The sequence below is a fragment of the Macaca mulatta genome, chromosome 8, assembly GCF_049350105.2.
Source record: "Macaca mulatta isolate MMU2019108-1 chromosome 8, T2T-MMU8v2.0, whole genome shotgun sequence".
Classification (NCBI taxonomy): domain Eukaryota; kingdom Metazoa; phylum Chordata; class Mammalia; order Primates; family Cercopithecidae; genus Macaca; species Macaca mulatta.
This window is the reverse complement of record NC_133413.1, coordinates 141301732-141323868: the sequence shown is the minus strand read 5'-3', so window position 1 is coordinate 141323868 and position 22137 is coordinate 141301732. Positions and strand designations below refer to the sequence as shown.

Genomic DNA, 22137 nt, shown 5'->3' with positions numbered 1-22137 from the left:
AGCTCTAAGAATTTTGATAGATGATGTAACAACTTTGGTTTTACAACAAAATTCTTAAAAAGATGGAAACATTTCCAAACTTCCATTCTCAAAATGCTTTCTTCAGAGCAACAATTTCTTTAAAAATCAGTTACTTTCTTGCTCATTCTTAAGTCATCATCTTGAGTTGGAAGAAATAAAATAAGCAAGTTTGTGGGTTTTTTCCAAATATATGCTAGAAGGAATATCAATGGCGACTCATTATCACAAAAATATCAGCAAATCTGGAACACTTGTCTTCTTGTCAAAGACAAATGAATAGTTCAACTTTAAGTCTGACAACTCTTTTAAGCATTTTGAGGTCAGATAATCATTGCATTTGGGGGGCAATGAAGGTTTTTCTAGTAATTCTACTAAAAAGTATTATATTCTACCATTTGATTTTCTGTATAAATGACATCATTTAATCATAAACTAAAATTGTTCAAAATACTCTGAAAGAAAGAATGCTCATGACTACAGGAAATCATCCAATGGTAGAAATTATTCTGTCTTCTCAAGATGCCTCCTCCATACTTAGAGTCAGAGGATGACCAGACAAGTACCCACTAAGTTTCCAGTATCAATGTATATATCAAATGTTGGTAAAGTTTTTCAAAATAAGTAACAAAAGCTGTGAATGGAAGTTCTAACATTTTCTTCCTGCATCTCAATGGATGACCCAGCTCAACCCTGGGATGTAAACACTCTATTTCAGAGACCACAGCTCTAAGGAGTAGGTCACAAGAGAGTGATGGGGTAATGAGGTCACATTTGTGTTTAGAAGGAGCAACTGGAAACCATGACAGTATGGGCTGGAAAGAGGTGAGGCTGAGGCAGGGATCCCAGACTCAGGCATGATGGTGGTCTGAACTAAGTCACAGAAGAGCTAGAAAGAAGGAAACAGTTGACATTTTGGTTGGAAATGGAATGTGGAATGAAGTATGAAATCAATAATCTATCACAGGTTAATGTTGGGTAGAAAAAAATGCTGGTGGCATTCCCTGAGACAGAGGTTACACAGCAGGTTTTGGAGGAAGGTTTCAAAGAGCCCTTAAAAGTACAGATAAAAGGCTAAGGATGTTGAGAGACTCCTTCCAGGTATTAAAGAACCCAAGAAGGCTTCATGGAAGAGGAGACATTGAAAGCACAGAGCCAAGGATGCCCACTCTGGTCTTACACATGTGTCTCTCCATTTACCTATGTCAACAGGTATGTGCGGTCAAGGACAAAACATGATGTTGACATGAGGATTGGAATCCACTCAGGCTCGGTGCTGTGTGGTGTTCTGGGACTAAGGAAGTGGCAGTTTGATGTCTGGTCTTGGGATGTGGACATTGCAAACAAACTCGAATCTGGAGGAATCCCTGGGTAAGACAAAGCAAAGTCCTTTTCATGCTTAATGGTTGTCATTTGCTCATTTTGTGACAGTGGGTTTCCCGTCTACAGAAATTCAGGGAAGCAATTATTTGGAAGGAGACCAGACATTGAAACATCAAACAACTATTAGCTTCCAAAATCTAGTAAAATGCATCAGAGGCAACAAGGATACGGAATAACAATAACACTGAGGAGTTCAGGTCTGTGCCCTGCACAGCATTGGTTTTTAGACTTGGCTGCACATTGGAATCTCCAAAGGAACGTTTAAAAAATACTAGTGTCCAGGCCCTGTGCCAGTTTATTTAAAGCAAAATCTGTGAAGAACTATTTTAAGTTCTTCAATGAATTCTAATGGGCACCCAGGATTAAGGCCTACTGACTTTCCATGCATGACCTAGGACTCAGTGAGGAAATTCAGGCTCTTCCTTAGAAACTCAGCTTTTCAAATTTGGCTGTCAAGATTGATTGACATAGGATCCCCAAAGGTGCTAGTGATCTGCAAAGGCCACTGCAACTAAGGTAAGTCTTGAAAAGTCGTATCAAGATTCTGTTTACACAGATTGGACCTAATAAGATCTCGAATATATGTGAGCCAGTGTGATTTTCTGCAGCCTCTCTTAAAGATGATGGATGGATGGATGGATGGATGGAGATAGATAGATGATAGATAAATAGATAGATGATAGATATTTAGATAGATAGATAGATAGATAGATAGATAGATAGATAGATAGATAGATAGAGAGACAGACAGATAGTGCACTTCCACATATTCCTTTCCCTACCCCTAGACCTGCCCTTGGAGTCACAGATTTCTCTGGTATGTGCCATCATTCCTTGCAAATTATGTTTAATATCAAGTAATATGTTAACATGGGGGAAAAAGACAACAAGTGGTGGAATCAGAGTAACTAGGATTCCCTCTCTGCCCCATGCTAAACGCTGTCATCTTCAGCAAGTTGTGTAAAGCATGCACAGCACCTGGCATGTGATTTTAGTGTGAACTTGGCTTGCATCACTCTACCTATGTGATCTCAGGTCAGTGCTTAACTTCTGAGTCTAACTTTCTCCACTGCAGGAAGAGAGATAATAATACTTATAATTTGCTACCTTGTGAACTTATGTTCCTCCTCCATGAGAGTTTGTTCTCTCATCTGCTAAATGGGCATAATCCACCTCACAGGTCTCCTCTGAAGATTACCTCAGGCAATGTGTATGAAGCACTTTGTACACTGTGCAGGGACAGCCCCAGGTCAGTTACTATTCTTGTGGGGATCCTTCACTCTATGTGGTGTGTCATGGCTGTTTGTCAGACAGGTTTAGAATTGAGGAAGGCCTGATGTGTTACTGCTGGGTTTCTTAAATCTTTCCATTCTTTAGGATTTTCCCACAAGCAACTACCTGCTGAATTTAGACAAACAAGATAGCCAGTTCATCTGTGTTTCCAGGCCTGTATCTTAAAAGCATCACCAAATTGGGAATTGCCCATATACTCAACAGATTCCTTTTGCAAACCTTAGAATATGTTTTTGGGGTTTGTAAGATTCTGCTTTGATATTTGAAAGCCAGTTTAGCTACTGTTCTCAATAACATTAAGAAACAGAAGAGTGACCAAGTTTAAATCAGCACATCACCATGGAATACTACGAAGCCATAAAAAGGAATGACATCATGTCCTTTGCAGCAACGTGGATGCAGCTGAAAGAAATTATCTTAAGCAAAATAATGCAGAAACAGAAAACCAAATACCACATGTTCTCACTTCTAAGTGGGAGCTAAACATTGAGTACATAGACGAGAATAGACACTGGGGCCTACTAGAGGGAGAAGGGAGAGAGTGGGTCAAGGGACAAGAAACTACCTGTTGGGTACTATGTTAACTACCTGTGTGAGGGTTTCGTCTTACCCCAAACCTCAGCATCATACAATATGCTTTGTAACAAGCCTGCACATATACTGCCCAATTCTAAAATAAAAGTTGAAAGAGAAGAGAAATGAATAAAATAACTTGTAAAAATAAACAGAAAAGTGACTGAGTTTAAATCATCTTTCACACCCTTATTTTTAATATCATGAGTCATGAGTCTGAACCGTGGGTTTACTACTTACCAGTTATGAAGGCTGGAAGATTGTGGCAAGTACTTCATGCCCTTCCCAGTTTCTTCACTGTGTTTGGACTGAAAACATTATCAGCCTTAAAAATGCAGTTTCAAATGTGCTTGTGCTTAAAAAGCACTTAGTCTAGCCTTCAATATAGCATCCAGCTCTGCTTAGCCATGGGATGTTGTCAGTGTGCAAAATGTAAGAATGTCAAAACAGGACTCCAAACTCACCATGGTTTGATATTGTTTTGATTTATATTCTTCTGCTTTTTTATTGTCTTCTTCTTTAACACCTCTGAACCTTGGGTTTCTAGAACAATGGTTCTCAAATTTCAACACTGGAATCACCCTAGGGCTTATTAAACCATAGCTTGCAGAACCCCACCCACAGAGTTTCTGGTTCAGTATGTCTGGCACGGAACTCAGGATGATGTTTTCTACCAGTTCCCAGTAGAAACTGCTGGCCTTAGTACCACACCATGAAGATCACCATTTGTGAGCTTTGTGTTAAATGAGATAATGCATATAAAGTCCTTTGTCCTGTACTCAGTAAATATGAATTGTGGTTGTGGTGGTAGTGTTACCATATAATACAGTTCCAGGGTGGTGGAGAGACACTGAAAGTAAAAGCACTTATCTCAATCCAGCACTGCCACTAATATCTAATATGATTTGGGGCCAAATATGTACTTGTTACTTCTGGGTCAGTTTCAGCAACTACAAAATGAGACAAAGAAATGTCTAATACCGGTTGTTTGAAGAACGGAAATGATATGAGATAATCCATGGGGCACACAGTAATACCTTTGGCTACTAGATAACGTCTATGCAAAGCAAGAGTTACACAATTGTTAGGTCTTAATTTAGTATCATGACTACTTTTATTATATCCTAGCATTAAAATTTATCAGAAAATGCCAAGTTTACTTGAAACTCAATATATGAGAATATTGCCTGAAAACTGACACATTTCCTTAGAAAGAAATGCAAGCTACAGAATCTCATCTGCAAATGCCTTACCCCAAAGCTCAAGTTAGTAGCAAAGATGAAAAGAAACATATAAAACCCAGTTTCTACCAAAATATTTAGGTGTATATTGATTAGCACTTCAGAATCAGTGAAGGCAAGGATCTCTTTCACTAGTGAAAACATAATATTGAGTTAATATATGGAAGTATTTGTCCCCCTGCGTACTGACAGCAGAATAATAAAAATGTAGAATCCAGAGAAAATGCTAAATGGGGTTGAAATCAAACTTAATTATCTGAAAAGAAAATCAACCATGGTGCTTTAGAAAACCCTCCTACCAGGTTCATTTTGCCTAGGAGAAAAGATCAGCTTCCAGTCTTAACTCTGAGATTCATCTGAGAAAGCAGGCGAGGACTTCCATTTCACGGAAGGTCAAACCATCTGTTATTCTCCCAGGTCAATATTATTGAGTTCATATGTATTAACAAAATGCATCTTGGGAATATTTTGTATTTATTCAGCACATTTCTCAAGAGAGCGAAAACATCTTTCACACACTTATTTTTAACATCTTGCACTTGAAATCAATCAAGATATTTATGTGAAAGATGTGGAGAACATGCTTAAATTATCAGAAATGATTTGTTTGTACTTTCTGTTTTTTCATATGTTCTTTGCAATGAACTATTCTCTCTGTAAGGAAGGATTTAGCAGAATGGGTTAGAAGGATGAGAGGGAGTAACAGAGCTAATGCTAAAAGTAAACTGCATTTTATTTAATTAATGAATTCATTTATTTTTTCTAAGACAAGGTCTCACTTTGTTGTCCAGGCTGGAGTGCAGTGCCATGATCTTGGCTCACTACAGCTTCAACTTTCTGGGGTCAAGTGATCCTCCCACCTCTGCCTCTCAAGTAGCTGGGAGTACAGGCATGCACCACCACGCCCAGCTAACTTTTGTATTTTTTTGTAGAGATGGTGTTTGTCATGTTGCCCAGGCTGGTCTCAAACCCCTGAGCTCCAGCAATTCACCTGTCTCGGCTTCCTCAGCATGAGCCACTACAATGAATTTTTAAAAGCCACTCTAAAATTTTTTTTAAAAACTTCTCTGTTTACTTGGATGTATTGTTCTTAGCATTACAAAAGCCAATCAAAATATTAAGCATTCTTTCATTCAAATGAATACTAAAGTAAACTTAGGAAAATGACTTTTGAGCTGAATTGGACAGTAGGAAATTGTTAGTAAGCACTAAATAGCACATTGAATCTGGAGAATTGCCAATTACTTGAATAGCTGGAGAGAGCGTAGGAGAGCTATATTAGAGGAGTGTCAGAAAATGAGCTTTGAAGTGATAGAGCCAGAGAATGAAAGCTTGGAGTTCTTATTCAGAAGGCCTGACAATAGTCTTCTGTAAGCCTTGAGGAGGCATGGAATACACAACAGTAATATGATGACAATGGCATTTCTTAGAATACTCTTAATAACTTACATATTTGCTTTTATAGTGTATATATTGTACCATGCACTGTTTTGACTGCCTTACACAAATCAAATTGTGTAATAATCACAATGATGGTCAGAGATAGGTGCTATTATGTTTCCCATATTACGGGTAAGAAAATGGACTGATAGAAAGGCTAAGTAATTTGCCTAAGATCTCTCAGCTGGCAAGTGTCAGAGCTGGGTTTGAATCCAGGAGATCTAGCAACAAAGTCCATGTTTGTAACCACCTTGCCTTGCTGGTCTACCCAGACCACATTGTAACCCAATAAGTAGTCTGATTGAGTTAGACAGTTATGAGGACAGAAAAAGTCTTCCCCAGAAGAATTTACCATGTGAAATTTCCATGAATCAAGTTCAATCCTCAAGGCCCTGATGTCATATGTTATTTTGCTAAAAAGGAAGCCTGAGTCATGAGCTACGGTGGCTGACAATTGTGCAGCCATGAGTCACTTCACTTGTGAGTGAGCCCAGTCAGCTGCCAGCCTGCACATGTCCACAGCTTTGTTCTTTGCTTCTTATAGTATACATGTTATAGGGGAAATTGCACCCAAAGTGGTTTTCCCAAAGGACCCTTAGTGGAGCCCTATGGACTTATCAGAATCACCCTTGAGAAGAATATAGACAAGTTGGAGAAACAAGATACAAATACACGAAGACTGAAATGCTAGGACAGGTTCCAAGACGATGAAAGAACTGTTTTTGCTTGGTGATTTGGATAATAATTGCCACTGGGTTTCAGAAACATTTGCAGCACTTGTTTTTCCGATATAATCAACACCACTGAAAAACAAAAATCACTGTTTTGTAAAGTTTGCTGGGATCAGGCTGACAATCATAAGAAGAGCCAAAAGATGTGCTTAGGTGTCACTCAGAAGGGCTGTATTTTATCAGAGGCAACAGTGTCTCTTGGGGCGATATCCGTGATACTGTGCTCATGAATTTATGCTTCTATTTTATTTTATTCTTTCTACTTTTTAGGAAGACAAATATTGTCCTTGAGGACATGTCCTAATAATATAGGACAAAAAATATATAGCCTTTGCAGGCAACATCAGGAGTGTGTAATGACCTATGCCTTCTACACACAGGAGGATTCACATTTCCAAAGCCACGCTGGACTGCCTCAACGGTGACTATAACGTGGAAGAGGGTCACGGTAAAGAGAGGAATGAATTCCTGAGGAAGCATAATATCGAGACTTATTTAATTAAGCAGCCTGAGGACAGCCTGCTGTCCTTGCCTGAAGATATCGTCAAGGAGTCAGTGAGCTCCTCAGACCGGAGAAACAGTGGGGCCACGTTCACTGAAGGATCCTGGAGCCCTGAGCTACCCTTTGATAATATCGTGGGGAAACAGAATGTAAGTCCTCTCTTCCTCCTTCTGCTTGGCCATGAATGCATGCTCGTGTGCATCTCCAATCCAGACGCCTCAGAGAAAACTGATTCATCTTTAACCTTTTCTCCAATGAGCACCATAATTGCAAATGATCAAACTATCTCTGTGTCTCCTCAGGACAGAATTAACCTCCTGTGCAATTTCAGGAAATGCCAGAAATGCCAGAGGGTTCCTAACACCTTCTCTCTCTCTCTCTTTTTTTTTTTTTTTTTTTTTGTAACCTAGCTAAAAATAAATACTATGTGAAGCTGAATTGTAATTTTACCAAAAAACCACTCATGTTGGGAAAAATAAACCCTCTGTTGTTAAACTAAAGGGGAGGGTCAAGTACATGATAATGTCCCTTTTTCGGTAGCTGACCATCATAAGTTCTGCATCGCCCTCTGAGATTCAAAATCAGGAGGGCACTGCTGATTTGGAAATAGGAAAGTAGCACCAAGTGATGGTCGGAGTCAGGGAGTTCAGTAGGAGCATGCAATTTCAAAGCTGCCCACATGATTCTATTTTTATATAACACAGATTTGCATCTTCTATGAAGGACAGAGCTACAAAGTCAGTACATAAGGAGTAGATCACCAATAACCAAAATTATTTTTAAATAATTTATTCAAATATTGAAATCACATTAAACCCAATGAGATGCTCAGACTCCAAGAGGCACTTAGAGAACTGAGGCTGAGCCAGGTCAAGAACCAAGGTGGACACAGAGATTCTGTTCTCCCAGAATGCTTGCTCAGAGCCGTGGCAAAATTACCTGCTCTAATATGGATTTTCCCTTTTACCTCTTAGACACAGCACATTTAGTTGAATTCATGTAAGTTCAATGGTGTGACTGTACTATACATTTTTAGAGAAAGAAATAAAGACAGCCAATATATAACACTTATCTAACAGTTATCTGACAGTTTCTGACAAGATCCTCAACCAAGCAGAAGCTGAGAGTACCATGAAGTACCCAGCCAATAGTGTCTGGAGTTTTATGAAGACATATAAGGGTTAATTTTTAAATTCCATAGACCTGAACATTTCTCATTAACTTGTAGGTAAGAAAAATCTGTCTGCCTAAAAATTTTTTAAATGGAAAAGGTTAAAATGCTGACAGTCTCCCCTCTTTCTTCTGCATTTGAAAGTTTGACGGGGCACTCTGAGACTAGGCTATCTTTGGTTTCTTTCTGGATCTGTGAGGGAGGAACTATGAGGTGGGCCATATTCCACTGGGAAAAGCTGCAGGTTGAATCCAGGCTGCATGCCTTGCAAGAGTTGACTCTTAGGTCTTTGACAGCTTTTTTATGAGTGTTTAATTTCACCCCAAAATTATTATGCCCACACAAGTCATAACTGATTGCAATGCCTAGTTTCTTTCCATCTCTGAGTTGGTATGCATGGTACAGTTTGCTGTTTTATAAAATAATGGTGTTATATACTTCCTGGAGTGGGTGCATGACCAGCTGACAGTGTCTTCTCTGCTGCTTTTGCGTGTTGTTAGCTTGGGTCTGAATGCTGATTATTTAAAGAGAAAGAAATGCATGCCTCATCCTGAAGACCTCAGCATAAAGTTGTCTCTCTCAGTTTTAGTTTTTGTTTTTTTTTTTTTTTTATTTTTGAAGAATCTCTCTCCAGTTAAACTGATTGTAGGAATTAAGATAATTCGTTAATGTTCTAATCTGTATTGTACATGAACTTGCTACTAACAACTGAGAGCCAAGAAGAGGGAGGTGGAGGTTCTTGGTTTTATTCTATAGTTGATTGATCTGGTTAAATTGTATAGGAGTACTTGAAATATTTATTTGCTGATTTCCTAAAGATATTTCCTGATGCCACCAAATACCTATTCTACGAGATGTCATTATTAGCTAGAGATTGTTATTCTTGTTTAATCATACCATGTATTTTTTATGATACCCAAGTTTTGCCTGGATGTAGCCCATCTGTGCCATCTTCAGCACGAATAATCTGAATTCATTTTGATGCCTTCAGACTGAAGAGCCAGTGAATGTGTGCTGATATTCATGAATAACCACGTGCCACCAATAATATTTTGGAAATTACTGAGCCTATTAAAACAGTCACAAGTATTCAGTGTTTATACTTATGCCTAACTCTAGAAGTCAGTGAGCCATATGTGCAATTCAGAGACATAATTTGTCCCTGGAAGAGATCAAGACTGGTCTGGCTGAGCCTATGCTGTGCCAAAACACCCAGTCAATTCCACGGAAGCCCCGACCATCTGAGTGTTTGCATAACACAGATAAAGCATACTAATGCTTCACTGGGGGTATTCCAGCTAAATTGGCCAGATGTTTTGGCTTCTATTCATTCATAATGTGTGCTTAGAAATATGTTTAATGGCATCAAATTGCTGTGTCATATTCTGTGCTATGTAGACAGCAGATGTTCAGATAGTTACATCCTCATGTATTCATTCATTCAATAAGGATTAATTGAGCATCTATTACAAGCCAACTACTGCTAGTTAAAAAAAAAAAAAAAAGAGGAGGGCTGGGGAAAAAAATCACTTTAGAGACAAAGTCATCCAGTAGTTGATATTCTTAATGAAGATAGAAATTATATCCGTTTCACTTACCACAATTTAGCCCACAATTAGAACAATACCTGGTAAATCACAGGGCTTGATTAAAGTTTGTTGAATGAGTGAATTAAATGATAGATATGGGTAGTGAGGGAGAGGAACCAGTCAAGTTTGAATTCTAGATTTTTTGCTTGGGTGACTGCATGGATGATAGAACTTCCAACTAAAATAAGCAGTACTAGAATAGGAGATTGTGTGAGGAAGACTAGGAATTCTCTTTGGGACATGTTGAGCTTAAGGTGTCTGGGAAAAATCCAGGGAGAGTGATCGTGCATTTCTGAAACTCAGGCATAAAAGAACTGTGCAAGAGATGTGAATTTGGTATTCATAGTCACGAGAATTTTGGAGTTAGTAGAAGACATGGCAGTGAAAGAGATCGCTGTTAAAAATTGGTAAAATTAAGGAACAAGAAGACACAAGCAGACCTTGAGGAACACAAGTTGGAAGGTGAAAGAGAGTCAGTATTCCTTGGCAGAGACAGAGAAGAAGCAGTCAAAGTGGTCAGAAGAGAACTAGGGAATGTGGTGTCATGGAAGCCTAGAGAGTATGGCATTTTGAGAAGGAAGGGGCCATCAGCAAAGTCCAATGGAGACAAGAGGCCCAGGAAAATGAAGACTGAAAGCTGCCTATTGGAACTGGATTGAAGGACATCATTGGCAAGAGGCAGATCTGGTGAGATGGTAGAGTCAGAAGCCAAGTCATCATAATTGGTAAGCGGTGGCTCTGGGTTTCCAAGAACTCCAATTCCACCCCTGTTCCCTTCCCTCTAGCCATTCCAGTAGTTTGCAGATAGCTTGGGGAAGCAATGAAAATCACCAATCATTATCTCTGCCCCTTATGTAAGTCTTCCAGTTTCTGTCTGCCTGACAGAAACTGGTTTTGATGCTGTGTCTTCTCTGCCCCTGTATCTGTATACGTTTGGGTTAAAATTGTTGGTTTGACCGCGTTCTGGTATCCAAGTTTTGCTCTTGGACATCCTGAGCACCCATGCCCTTTTACACCCCTGCCCCCTGACAGGTGCAGATGCTCTGCCTCTTAATTTGATGCCTTGGTTTCCTGAACCCTGACTCAGATCCCAGTGAGACTCCTTATGCCTTGAGTTTCCAGGTGAAATGAAAGTAAGAAAACTAGAAGGCAAGAAGTTTATGATCACAGGTGGACTATTGGAACTTAAGATTTTAAAAGTAGAAGGAGATGGTTGAAGTAGATCAAGAGTGAAAAATTTCACATCTAGGGGAGAATATCCAGGAAGTTCAAGGCTAGATTATTAAATGAGTTATCAACATGGACATTAAATCTCTCAGTGTAAAGATAACATTGGAAATGAAAGGAAGACAAGAACAGGATCCTTATCATAAAGGTTATAGTTTCCTTTATGTTTATATTTATATTGCTCTGAGTAAAATCTATATCTGGGCTTGAGCTATTGTTCCTTCTGTTATTTAACAGATACTCAAGTGTACTACATACTGAGGATCCAATAATGAATCCCTGTCCTCCAGGAGCTTATATTTCTCTTTTCTTTCTTTTTTTTTTTTTTTTTTTTTTTGAGACGGAATTTCACTCTGTCGCCCAGGCTGGAGTGCAATGGCACAGTCTCAGCTCACTGCAACCTCCGCCTCCCGGGTTCAAGCGATTCTCCCGACTCAGCCTCTTAAGTAGCTGAGATTACAGGCGCGTGCCAGCACTCCTGGCTAATTCTGGTATTTTTAGTAGAGATGGGATTTCACCATGTTGGCCAGGCTGGTCACAAACTCCTGACCTCAAATGATCCACTCGCCTTGGACTCCCAAAGTTCTGGGATTACAGGTTTGAGCCACTGCACTGGCCCCGGGAGTTAACATTTCAAAGGAGTGAGGAATGCAGACAATTAATCAAAACATGTAAGTGTTTTGTAATGAAGGAAATAGAGAGCTATGACCAGGGAATATATAGAATATAGAAGGGATTGTTAAACCTCTCTAAAGATTTAATACAAGTGCTAAAAGGACCCTCATGCAAATAAGCAGGAAAAGAGCCTTCTAAACAGAGGAAAAGCAGTACAGACACCCTGAGGTAGAAAAGAGTTTAGTGTGTTAGAACAGCAAAAAGGCCCAAGTATCTAGAGCATAATGAGCAGGGAAAAGGGGTAACAGATGGAGCTAAGGGGGCTGGGACCTCCATCCGGCAAGCCTTGTTGATGGATTTTATTCCAGGAGAAGTGAAAGAAAGGTTATAAGCGGGGCAGTGATGTGATCTCAATTAGATTTTTAAGGGATCACTTTGGCTGCCTGTGAAGAATGGACTGTCAGGGCAAGAGCAGACTTAGAAGAAAAAAAAATCCATCTTAGACTTCAGATTTTCAAGAAGATACCAAAGGTTCTTAGGTAGCTATAAAATGTGTTGTGTGAAGGATAGTAATCATTTTAACTGGATTTTTATGACAAGTGATATGCCAAGAGAACGGAGGCTACTCTTTTAGAAGCGAGGACCCTTTGCAGAGCCTAGAATTTGTTTCCATATGTTGTGGAATCATCTTCATCCCATCCATCCCTTTCACATTTATTACGGCCCGAGAATCCAGCCATGTTTCTGTTACTCCGCTAGGTCTTTTAAAAGAGTCACATGGAGAAAAGTACACAACTGGTACCTGCATTGTATATTTTAGTCATTTCTACACAATAGACTGATTTGAGGTATTTTTGTTATCTTGAAATTAATGTGTTTCCAGTGAGGATTATAAACACAGATGGAATTTCTATCTCCATGTAACAAATGGAAAGCAAACACACTTCATTGCCTGGAATATAGATAAACATCCACAAGGTCACCAACACTGACAGGAGTACAGAGCTTTGGGACAGGTAGCATGTCGGGAGTGGTGTGCACATGTTTTTCCACTTAATTCTCACACCAGCCTTACAGGGTAAGTGTGATGTGCCTACTTCACAAATGGGAAAACTGGGATTCAGAGAGAATTGATTAATTCCCTGAAGGACACGTTGCAGGTAAATAACAGAGATGGAATTAGAGCCCCATATATCTGACTCCAAAAGCCCCATGCTTTCCATCAGTTCACACTGCTTCCCTCTTTGTTGCCTGAAGATATATGCTGGGTGCCACCTTCTACCTTGTTTTCAGGTCATCTGTCAGTCTTAGAAGGTGAGTGAGTATTTGTGTGTGTTGTGCGTGTAGTGTGTGTGAATATGTGTGTGGTGTGGTGTGTGTTATGTGTTTATGTACACGGTGTGTATATGTGTAGTGTGCATGTATAGATGTGTGGTATGTGGTGTACGTGTGTGGTGTTTACATGTGTATGTTTTATGTACATTGCTGTGTATGTGTATGTGGTGTGATATATGTATATATTTGTGGTATGGGGTATGTGTGTGATATGTGTGTATATGTGTATATATGTGTGGTATGTATGCACATATATGTATGTGATGTATGTGTGTGATGTATGTGTGTATGTGTGTATGATGTGGGGTGTGTGGATGTGAGTGGTGTGTATGTGTGTGTGTGATGTGTATAGGTGTGGAGTGTGTATATACATGTGTAAAGTTCTCTACTCCTATCAGTGTTGGTGACCTTGTGGATGTTTATCTATATTCCAGGCAATGAAAAGTATTTGCTTTCCACGTGTGGCTGTGTGTGTTGTGTGCAAGTATATGTCTATGTGTGGTAGGCATGTAGTGTGTGGTGTATGTGTGTGTGTGTGTATGTACATGTGGCATGTGTATATGTATATGTATGTGATATACATGCATGGTGTGTATGTGTGTGATGTGTGTATTTGTGTGATGTGGTGTGTGTGTGGTATGTATGTGTGGTGTGGTGTGTGTGTAGTGTGTATATATGCGTGTGTGGTGTGTATGTATATGTGTATGTATGTGTGGTGTGTGTAGTATGTATATGTGTGTGTGTGGTGTGTATGTATATGTGTATGTATGTGTGGTGTGGTGTGTGTGTAGTATGTATATGTGTGTGTGTGGTGTGTATGTATATGTGTATGTATGTCTGGGGTGGTGTGTGTGTAGTGCATATATATGTGTGTGTGGTATGTATGTCTATGTGTATGTATGTGTGGTGTGTGTGTGTGGTGTGTGTATATGTGTATGTATGTGTGGGGTGTGTATGTGTATGTACATGTATTCACCCTCTCATATATATGGGTCTCATATATTTGAGTTACCCACCAGAGCTATTTAGAAATTTTATATGAAAACATCAGGAAATGACCAGATTCTGCTCCAGCTAAATTTTGGAAATCCTACCCAACCAAGAAGGATCTAATTGCCTGAGTGTCCTGGCATGATGATTGTTTGCCTGGAAAAAGGCAACACTAGGCAGCCTCTCACATGTGCCTAGTAGTAAAGCAAACAAACAACCATTCGACTTAGTCCCACTTGAGTTGGCAGGTGTTGAGACCAGAAGAAAAGGGAATGTGAAGAGAGTGGAGGCTGGCTGGGTTGGCGAGCATGGTCAAAGAATATATTTAGGTTACTATATCTTCACCAATTCCAGCTGGGACTTTTCTTAGATCCTGTTCTCTGTATTTATTAGAAGAAAAGGAAGAATTCTCATCTGATCACCGTCCTGATTAAGACCTCCTTGTGGATCCAATGCTGAGCCTCAGGCTCCTCAGAGTGAACTGGTTAATTCTGTAGGCTGTGAGTCTTGTGATCTTTGAGTAAATCTCTGCAGGATTCAAAATCTGCGCATATGATAGTGGAAGGGCCTGAATAGAAACTGAGCAGAACTGAGTTGGAGCCAGATTTGTCCACTTGCTACTAAGAGACCTTGGACAACCACTTCTCCCCTCCAAGGCTCGGTGTCCTCATTTGTACAATAGCAAAACTGGACTGGATGATCCATCAATTCCTTTCAGCTCTGACATTGCCCTATTCAATTGCCTTACCTCAGATACAGGCTGCGAGACTGTGGCCATACTGGTGAGCCACATACACTTCAGAATTCTACCATCCATAAATAATTTACCAGGAAGCTATGGGGACATCCACTGTTTACAGTTATCTTACTGTAGAATCAACAGCTATGCTTATCCTGGTGAACTGTCTTAAAACATGAATACCAAATTCAGCAACAGGAGTTAAAGAAAAAAAAATTAAAAAGTATTTGAGGTAAAATCTTACCTAACTAGGGAATGAAATTTACCCTTTTCTCTAAGCATTTCGGATACCTGAGTTATGATTTTATGTAGATAAACACCCAAACATCGTTACAGACATCATCACACTCTGCCTGCTTTCAAGCTCCTGTTTTGACCATGGTCATTATGTTCTCTTATTGAGTGATACTGTTCCCTGGGATTTGATTTCTTTCCTTCTTGTTTCTGCCCCTAAATGGTGGATTCAAACTAAGTGGCAGGCCCCTTTTTTGTGAATATGAAGACATGCAAAAAAAATGCACTCTTTAAATTCAAACTCATTTTACTTTTATCATTCAGCTTGAGAAAGGCAATCCTATCAAAATGCTTATTTGTTCATTCATTCATTCAGACATACATTTATCAACAGCTTACTGAGAAACCCCAGTCAAGTTCCAGGCTCTGGGGATAGAGAAATGAAGGTGGGGCAAGCACTCTAGAGCTTAGTTTGGTGGTGCTACTAAGAGGTCAGCAGGCTCACTGTGAACATTGTTACAATTATTGCAGAACAGAGTAGGAGATGAGGGAAAATCGATCTGAGTTAATCAGGAAATACCTTAAGCTGAGATCTACAGGCAAGCAGGAACTAAGCCAAGAATGAGGGAACAAGACCTTAGAACAAGGCTGGGCGCGGTGGCTCACGCCTGTAATCCCAGCACTTTGGGAGGCCAAGACGGGTGGATCACTAGGTCAGGAGATTGAGACCATCCTGGCTAACACGGTGAAAACCCATCTCTACTAAAAATACGAAAAAACTAGCCGGGTGAGGTGGCAGGTGCCTGTAGTCCCAGCTACTTGGGAGGCTGAGGCAAGAGAATGGCATGAACCCGGGAGGCGGAGCTTGCAGTGAGCTGAGATCTGGCCACTGCACTACAGCCTGGGCGACAGAGCGAGACTCTGTCTCAAAAAAAAAAAAACCTTAGAACGAGAGAAAAAGCAAGTCCACCATCTCAGCCTGGGTTTCTTTGCTCAAGACCAAAGCACTGACTTTTCTTTCCCTACAGGGAATTCTGACCTGAAATTCCTGAAATTCCTCCCCCTAAAAACATCTGAAATACTGAATCTTGATCTTTAGAAAGGTGTGTTTTCAGAGGTAACTGCTTCTGTGATAAGTTACAGGATATCTAATTGTTCATATTCAATACAAATATGCGGAGAATCACAGGCATATTTTTCCCTACAGGTAATTTTTTTAACATCAGATCACATTTTGATGTTTATTAGATAAGACATTTGCAGACTTAGGGTCAAGAACATGGAAAGCTTTGGAAATTTTCCTGAAGTCAAGCTGCATTCTTCCGGTAACATGGCTTTTTCTGACAATAAAACTCCCCAGGCTGTCCTTAGCCCTGACTCTGAGGATAGCTGCTGAGTTCAGCCAGGGAGAATCATTAGTGGGATCTGGTTTTTCATTCTGTTTCAAAAGACAAGTGCATTTGAAGCTTTCCAGAGAACACTGAATGGATTAAGTAGGCAATTTGATCCATTTGCTTTGACTCATTATCCTTCCTTTCTCTGAAGTTCCTGGGGTAGACTAAGGTAGAAGAGATAAAGGTAGAGATAGGATTGAGGCTTATGTAGAACCACAGACCTGAAAAGTATACATTTAGGTTGTCAAGCATACATCATGTAGCCACGGTTACTCCCATGGCTGATAACCCACTAAAACTTTTCTAAACAAGCGAATTGGACTCTTATTTTATGAGATATTCAGATGTTGTATGGGGAGTCATAAAACTGTGGGCTGACAAACAAGAACTAATAAATGTATAGCACTTTAAATATGTGAAGGTGAAAATGTATGATATTTTAAATATGAGAAGTTAGGTAGGAAGAGAAAAAGCAAAAATCTGGATTCTTTTCCCCTGACTTAGTTCCTCAATTTGAAAACAAAGAAGTGGGATTTATTTTCTGTCAATCTTGGTGTTCACTTTGCCAAGGACTGGGCTCAGATTCTTCAGTGTAAAATGTCTTCACTGAGCTACACCAGGATTGCTCTCATCTCTTTGCCACCAAGTATAACTTTTATTGTTTGACACAGTGCAGTTCATATCGAGGAAGATTTTTCTTTCCAAGCAAAATTGCATTTGATGTGAGTGACTTTTCATTCCCATTTTTCAAGTACTTTTATATGTGCCCTGATCTACCAGTTTTCCTGCTCTACACAAACACCTGGGTCTCCCCACTCTAAGGTGACTGAATTCTAGCCAGAGAAAAGATAACTGCTATTTTTGTTGGCCTGAACAGCCTCATCCTGGTTACTTATATATGTACTTATTTTGACACCTTGTGTCAAAAGAGACTTACAGTAGCTTATCTTCAGTAAGCATACAGTATGGATGGAAGTTTTTGCAAGGTCCTCTTCTGTCTCAAGGATTCCCAAACTACTGTTGTGAATTTCAGGTTATGCACCACTAGATTTGGCTGTGTCTCTTCCTACTCTGTGACTTTTTTTTTTTTTTCTTTTTCGAGACGGAGTCTCGCTCTGTTGCTCAGGCTGGACTGCAGTGGTGTTATCTCGGCTCACTGCAAGCTCCACCTCCCAGGTTCATGCCATTCTCCTGTCTCAGCCTCTGGAGTAGCTGGGACTACAGGCGCCACCACCCCCGGCTGGATAATTTTTTGTATTTTTAATAGAGACGGGGTTTCACCGTGTTAGCCAGGATGGTCTCCATCTCCTGACCTCGTGATCCACCTGCCTCGGCCTCCCAAAGTGTTGGGATTACAGGCGTGAGCCACCGCGCCTGGCCCCCACTCTGTGACTTTTATGTTATCTTTAGTCCCCTAAAGAATCATGTCACACTGTGAGATGGTAAGGACTTTGGATACATTGTATGCAGTATCACCCACTCTGGACTTCATGTCTTGGGAAGACTTAAACACAGGACCACTCATAAGTGATAAGCCTGGAAATGAACACTCTGGATAATAAAAAGCCAGAAAAGCTAAACGAATTACACCATTCTTATAGAAACATGTGTGTTGGGAAGGTTAGGGTAAAAGGAAGTAGAAGCCACAACTCCAAAGATGTAGCAATTTAGCTCTAACGTAGATGGTTTCTTCTTTTCCTGGTTTTGCCCTGACACAGCTGGTGAAAAGTAAGAGATGCTGGATTCTTGAAGGTCAGTAATTTGTTGCTCCATTGGAACTAAATTAGGGAAAGCATTAATAACTACATTTGATTAGTAAATTGTATAAGAGGGGTCTGAAAAAACTCATACTGAGAAATTTAAAACACCAAACATGAGCAATTTATCAGCAACCCAAGGTGTAAGTTTTTCATCTGCCTAAATTAAAAGTTACTTCTGAACCTTCAAAGCTAAACATTTAAATAATTCTATTTCAATTTTCCCAAAATTTCTATTAAGAAAACACAACCACAAACACACACACATAAACATGCACACCCACAAACACACAAATGTAAACATGCACACCCACAAACACACATCAACATGCACACCCCAACACACACACGCATATAAACATGCACACACAGAAGATTGCACACCCACAAAACACACAAACATGCACACCCACAAACACACACATATAAACATGCACATGCACACACACACACACACACACACACACACACCCCTTCTTTTCCCCATGGCATTGACACTTCTAAAAAAATCCATCTTTGTTGTTCACAAGAAAATAGAGTAACGTAGGTCTGGATATATGTTTGTTTATTCATTTCCTGAGCTAAAATTCTCCAGTTGCCAACCCAAGGTCATTCAGTCAACAGGATAGTGGTCATCTCACCAACCACAGCCAATGACATTTCAACCCAGCTAATGCAGTGCTAGGAGATATTTCAATTCACACCTACCCTGTGGCCCTATGAACAAACCACTGATGTTTCAGTTTCTCTCTTCCCTACTTACGAGTCCCATGTGAATCCTGGCAGAAATCTTGCCTCCATTCCTAGATCATACCTTATCCCAGCACTTATACCATCCCTAATCCGGAGATGAAGTCTGTTTTGGAGTTTGCATATCTGTTCCACACATTACTACGGATGTGATACTTTAAAAGTTAAAAATTCAATTCAATTGACAATTTGCCTCAAATCGTACGGCGTCAAAGTGGTCAGATCTAAATGAGTGTGCCAAGTTCTGTTTCCTCCAATTCTGCAGAAGTTAAACAACATTTTTTGATTTAAAAAAATGACCCAAGTGTGTAATGTCTCAGTCATAATCACATTTCCCAAACTGAGATGAGAATCTTCTTTTTAAGGAGCCCAAAGAATGATATCAGAGGCAAGCGTCTAGGATTAGCTAATAGACTGGTGAAACAGAGTCAGGCAAGCTTCTCAGGCAGGAGGGGATCATTGTCAGACCCCACTTGACCCAAGTTAACCTGGCTGGAGTCCTTAGGCCAAGTCTAAGGTAGAACATCCAGAATGTTGGTAACTCCCTCTGTGAGGTCTGAGTCTTCTTATCCTGAGAGCTCTGCCCAGTCACCTGGAATTGCGGTTGAGCCTGGGGATAAGCCACAGCTGACCACCTGCCCACATCACATCTCAAGAGAACCAGGAGAGTACATCTGGGTCTAAAGCCATGACCCAGAAGTAGGTTGAACTGAAGCAAGAGGCGAGGCATGTAATGTCAGGCAAAGCACACCAGGAAGACAACCTAGCATTGTGCTTGAATATCCTGGGACCTAAACCCCCAAATGAGTAAACTGTTTTCATGCTCCAGTTTGCCAATATTATTTGAAAAGCCAAGCGTGAGGTTGTGGGGTTCAAATGAGTCGCAAATGAGTAAGTGCCTACTGTGGTATCAGCCAGAGCTAGGGGCTCCTCCCCTGCCATTGTTTTATTTTCTTCATTCATAGACTGAAATTTCAGGACACCAAGGAACAAAAGTCCATCAAAGGATTTCACAGATTCCTTCATCCCTATCACAGTTAGCATCCAGGCAATGGTTGGAAACTTCCAATTCTGCCTAAAGATGGGAAGCAACAATTTTCCAAATGGCCTAAGCCCCAGACTGACATTGTTTACTCATAACTGGGAAACCAGACAACAGAGGGGTGCTGAAGTCCTACAGTAGGCTTATTAGAAATGTCTAGGCTAATATTTCAACAGAATGGACATTCTGACCCTTGTTATATCGTTTCCTGGAGCAGAAGCTATGAGACTATTATGAAAATTACTTAAACCGCTTTCCAAAGCAGAATCCCACAGACCTCCTCCCACAATAAGATCTCGTTAAACATTCATTTGCTTTTCTTGGAAAACAGATTATAGTGACATAAATATTCTAAAAATAAAAGGAAAAGTAAGCATGATTTCTAACTAAAAAAGCATCAAACAGATCATTTGGTTGTACCGTTTCATTTTCTCTTAGTATAGACAGGAAAAGTTGCAACAATCTTAACTAACATACCTTGCTGATGGGAAATCGTCCTATTCACTAGCACCTCCACTCCCATAAGAAGGAAAACTTGTTATAAGACAGGGTCTTGGAGATCTCATGTGGATGTTTTATCAAGGGCTCTCCAAGTCAATGTTTACTCAAATACCACTTAGCACTTTCTTACTAGGAAAATATTTCATCTCACATCTCCCCATTCCCAGATTTGAGAGAAAAAAAATTGTGCCATTTTCAAATATAACAAGCATTCTCCTGAGGTCCTCAATGCAAACCATTGTAGACTAGATCACCTTGAAGCTTTCCCAAGGTATAAGCTTTCTTAAGAATAAATGATAAGTATTTAAGATGATGGACATATTAACTAGGTTAATCCAATCATTGTACAACATATTCATATATCACAAGGTACCACATAATTGTATATTATTATAATTTGTCAAAAAAAAGAACAAAAATAACCCTTTTGAAAGTAGAAGGCTTCTCTTCCAGGGGTTGGGCCGGCATTTTAACAAACAGTAGAGAAAGAATTGCTGTAATGTGTACTGTTGGGGTACTCTTACTTAGGCTCACTGTTTTTCTTGTATCTGGCAGGACATAGGAAGTTCATAAGAACTAAAAGGTGGAACCTCTGCCTTTTCCATAACCCAAAGGCTGCAGGCAGCCAGTTTAAAAGAGGTACAGAAGCTTCCAAGTTAGGCACAGAAACATGCTGCCACGGGGGTAATGGAAGCGTGCTCCAGGAATAGGTTGGGGAAGCTATTGGCCCTACCTATTTCTGAATGGAGATTCCAGCCTGAAACTGAAAACAAGCAGAGTCTCTGGGAAAGATTAAGACATCTCAGCATGAAAGACAGAAGCTGCACAGCCGTGCCTTGAGATTGCTGAGCTTGACGTTCTCTCTAGGTCTTTCCCATATCAGCAATGAGTTGGCCCACTCTGTGAGACCTCAGTCACAACTCCTAGAGCTAAATCCGAAGACTACCACATGTGCCTTGTCAGGGAGATAATAAGGAATAAAGTGCTTTCACTAATGACCTTAACCTCCTTCCACCAGCTGGCTCATGGAGAACACACAAACTGAAGTTAGCCCAGGTGCTAGTCCCAGAAAAGGCTCACGGTTACCACTTGCCAGCCTGTGGTCTCTGGTGCGCTCTAGCAGCCAGCACTGGCAGGTAGTAATGGGAGTGACATTCTCTGGATTCCAAAAGTCTGAATAAAACCTCACATTGGCAAGCATCATTAGGCTGCCTTTAAAGGTCCTTGCTCTTGCTGGAATATTAACTGCATTGGTAGTGCCTTTTATCTCATGCTGAGAAAAACTAGGCATTTGATCAAATCGCAGGAAAATAAACTACTTCTTATTTAATACAGTACGGAAACAGAATCTTTCCAAAATTTGAAGTCCATTTTGGAGAGAACAGAAAAAAACTAAAGGGACTTTTGCAGCTAAAGACCAGAAACACTGCCCTGGGGACAATCTTCTTCTAAAGGCACTCGGCCTTTCATCTATCCATTCATTCATTCCTTCCTTTCATATACACTTATTATGAACCTAGCAAATATACCAGGGACTGGAGACTCAGTTATAGATAAAACACAGTGCCTGGCCTCAAGGAGATCATAGTCTAGAGAAACAATCACCTAATTA

General features: G+C 40.1%; 1 protein-coding gene across 4 annotated transcripts in view; it reads left to right on the top strand.

Annotated features, from left to right (window-relative positions):
- The window catches only part of ADCY8 (adenylate cyclase 8), a 261431-nt gene that overhangs the window by 133357 nt on the left and 105937 nt on the right, over positions 1 to 22137 (top strand). For all 4 annotated transcript variants that reach the window (XM_077942879.1, XM_015145995.3, XM_015145994.3 and 1 more), the window contains exons 6-7: positions 1231 to 1389; positions 7060 to 7330. In XM_077942879.1, the coding sequence (XP_077799005.1) occupies positions 1231 to 1389; positions 7060 to 7330 (430 nt within the window). The remainder of the gene's footprint in view (positions 1 to 1230; positions 1390 to 7059; positions 7331 to 22137) is intronic.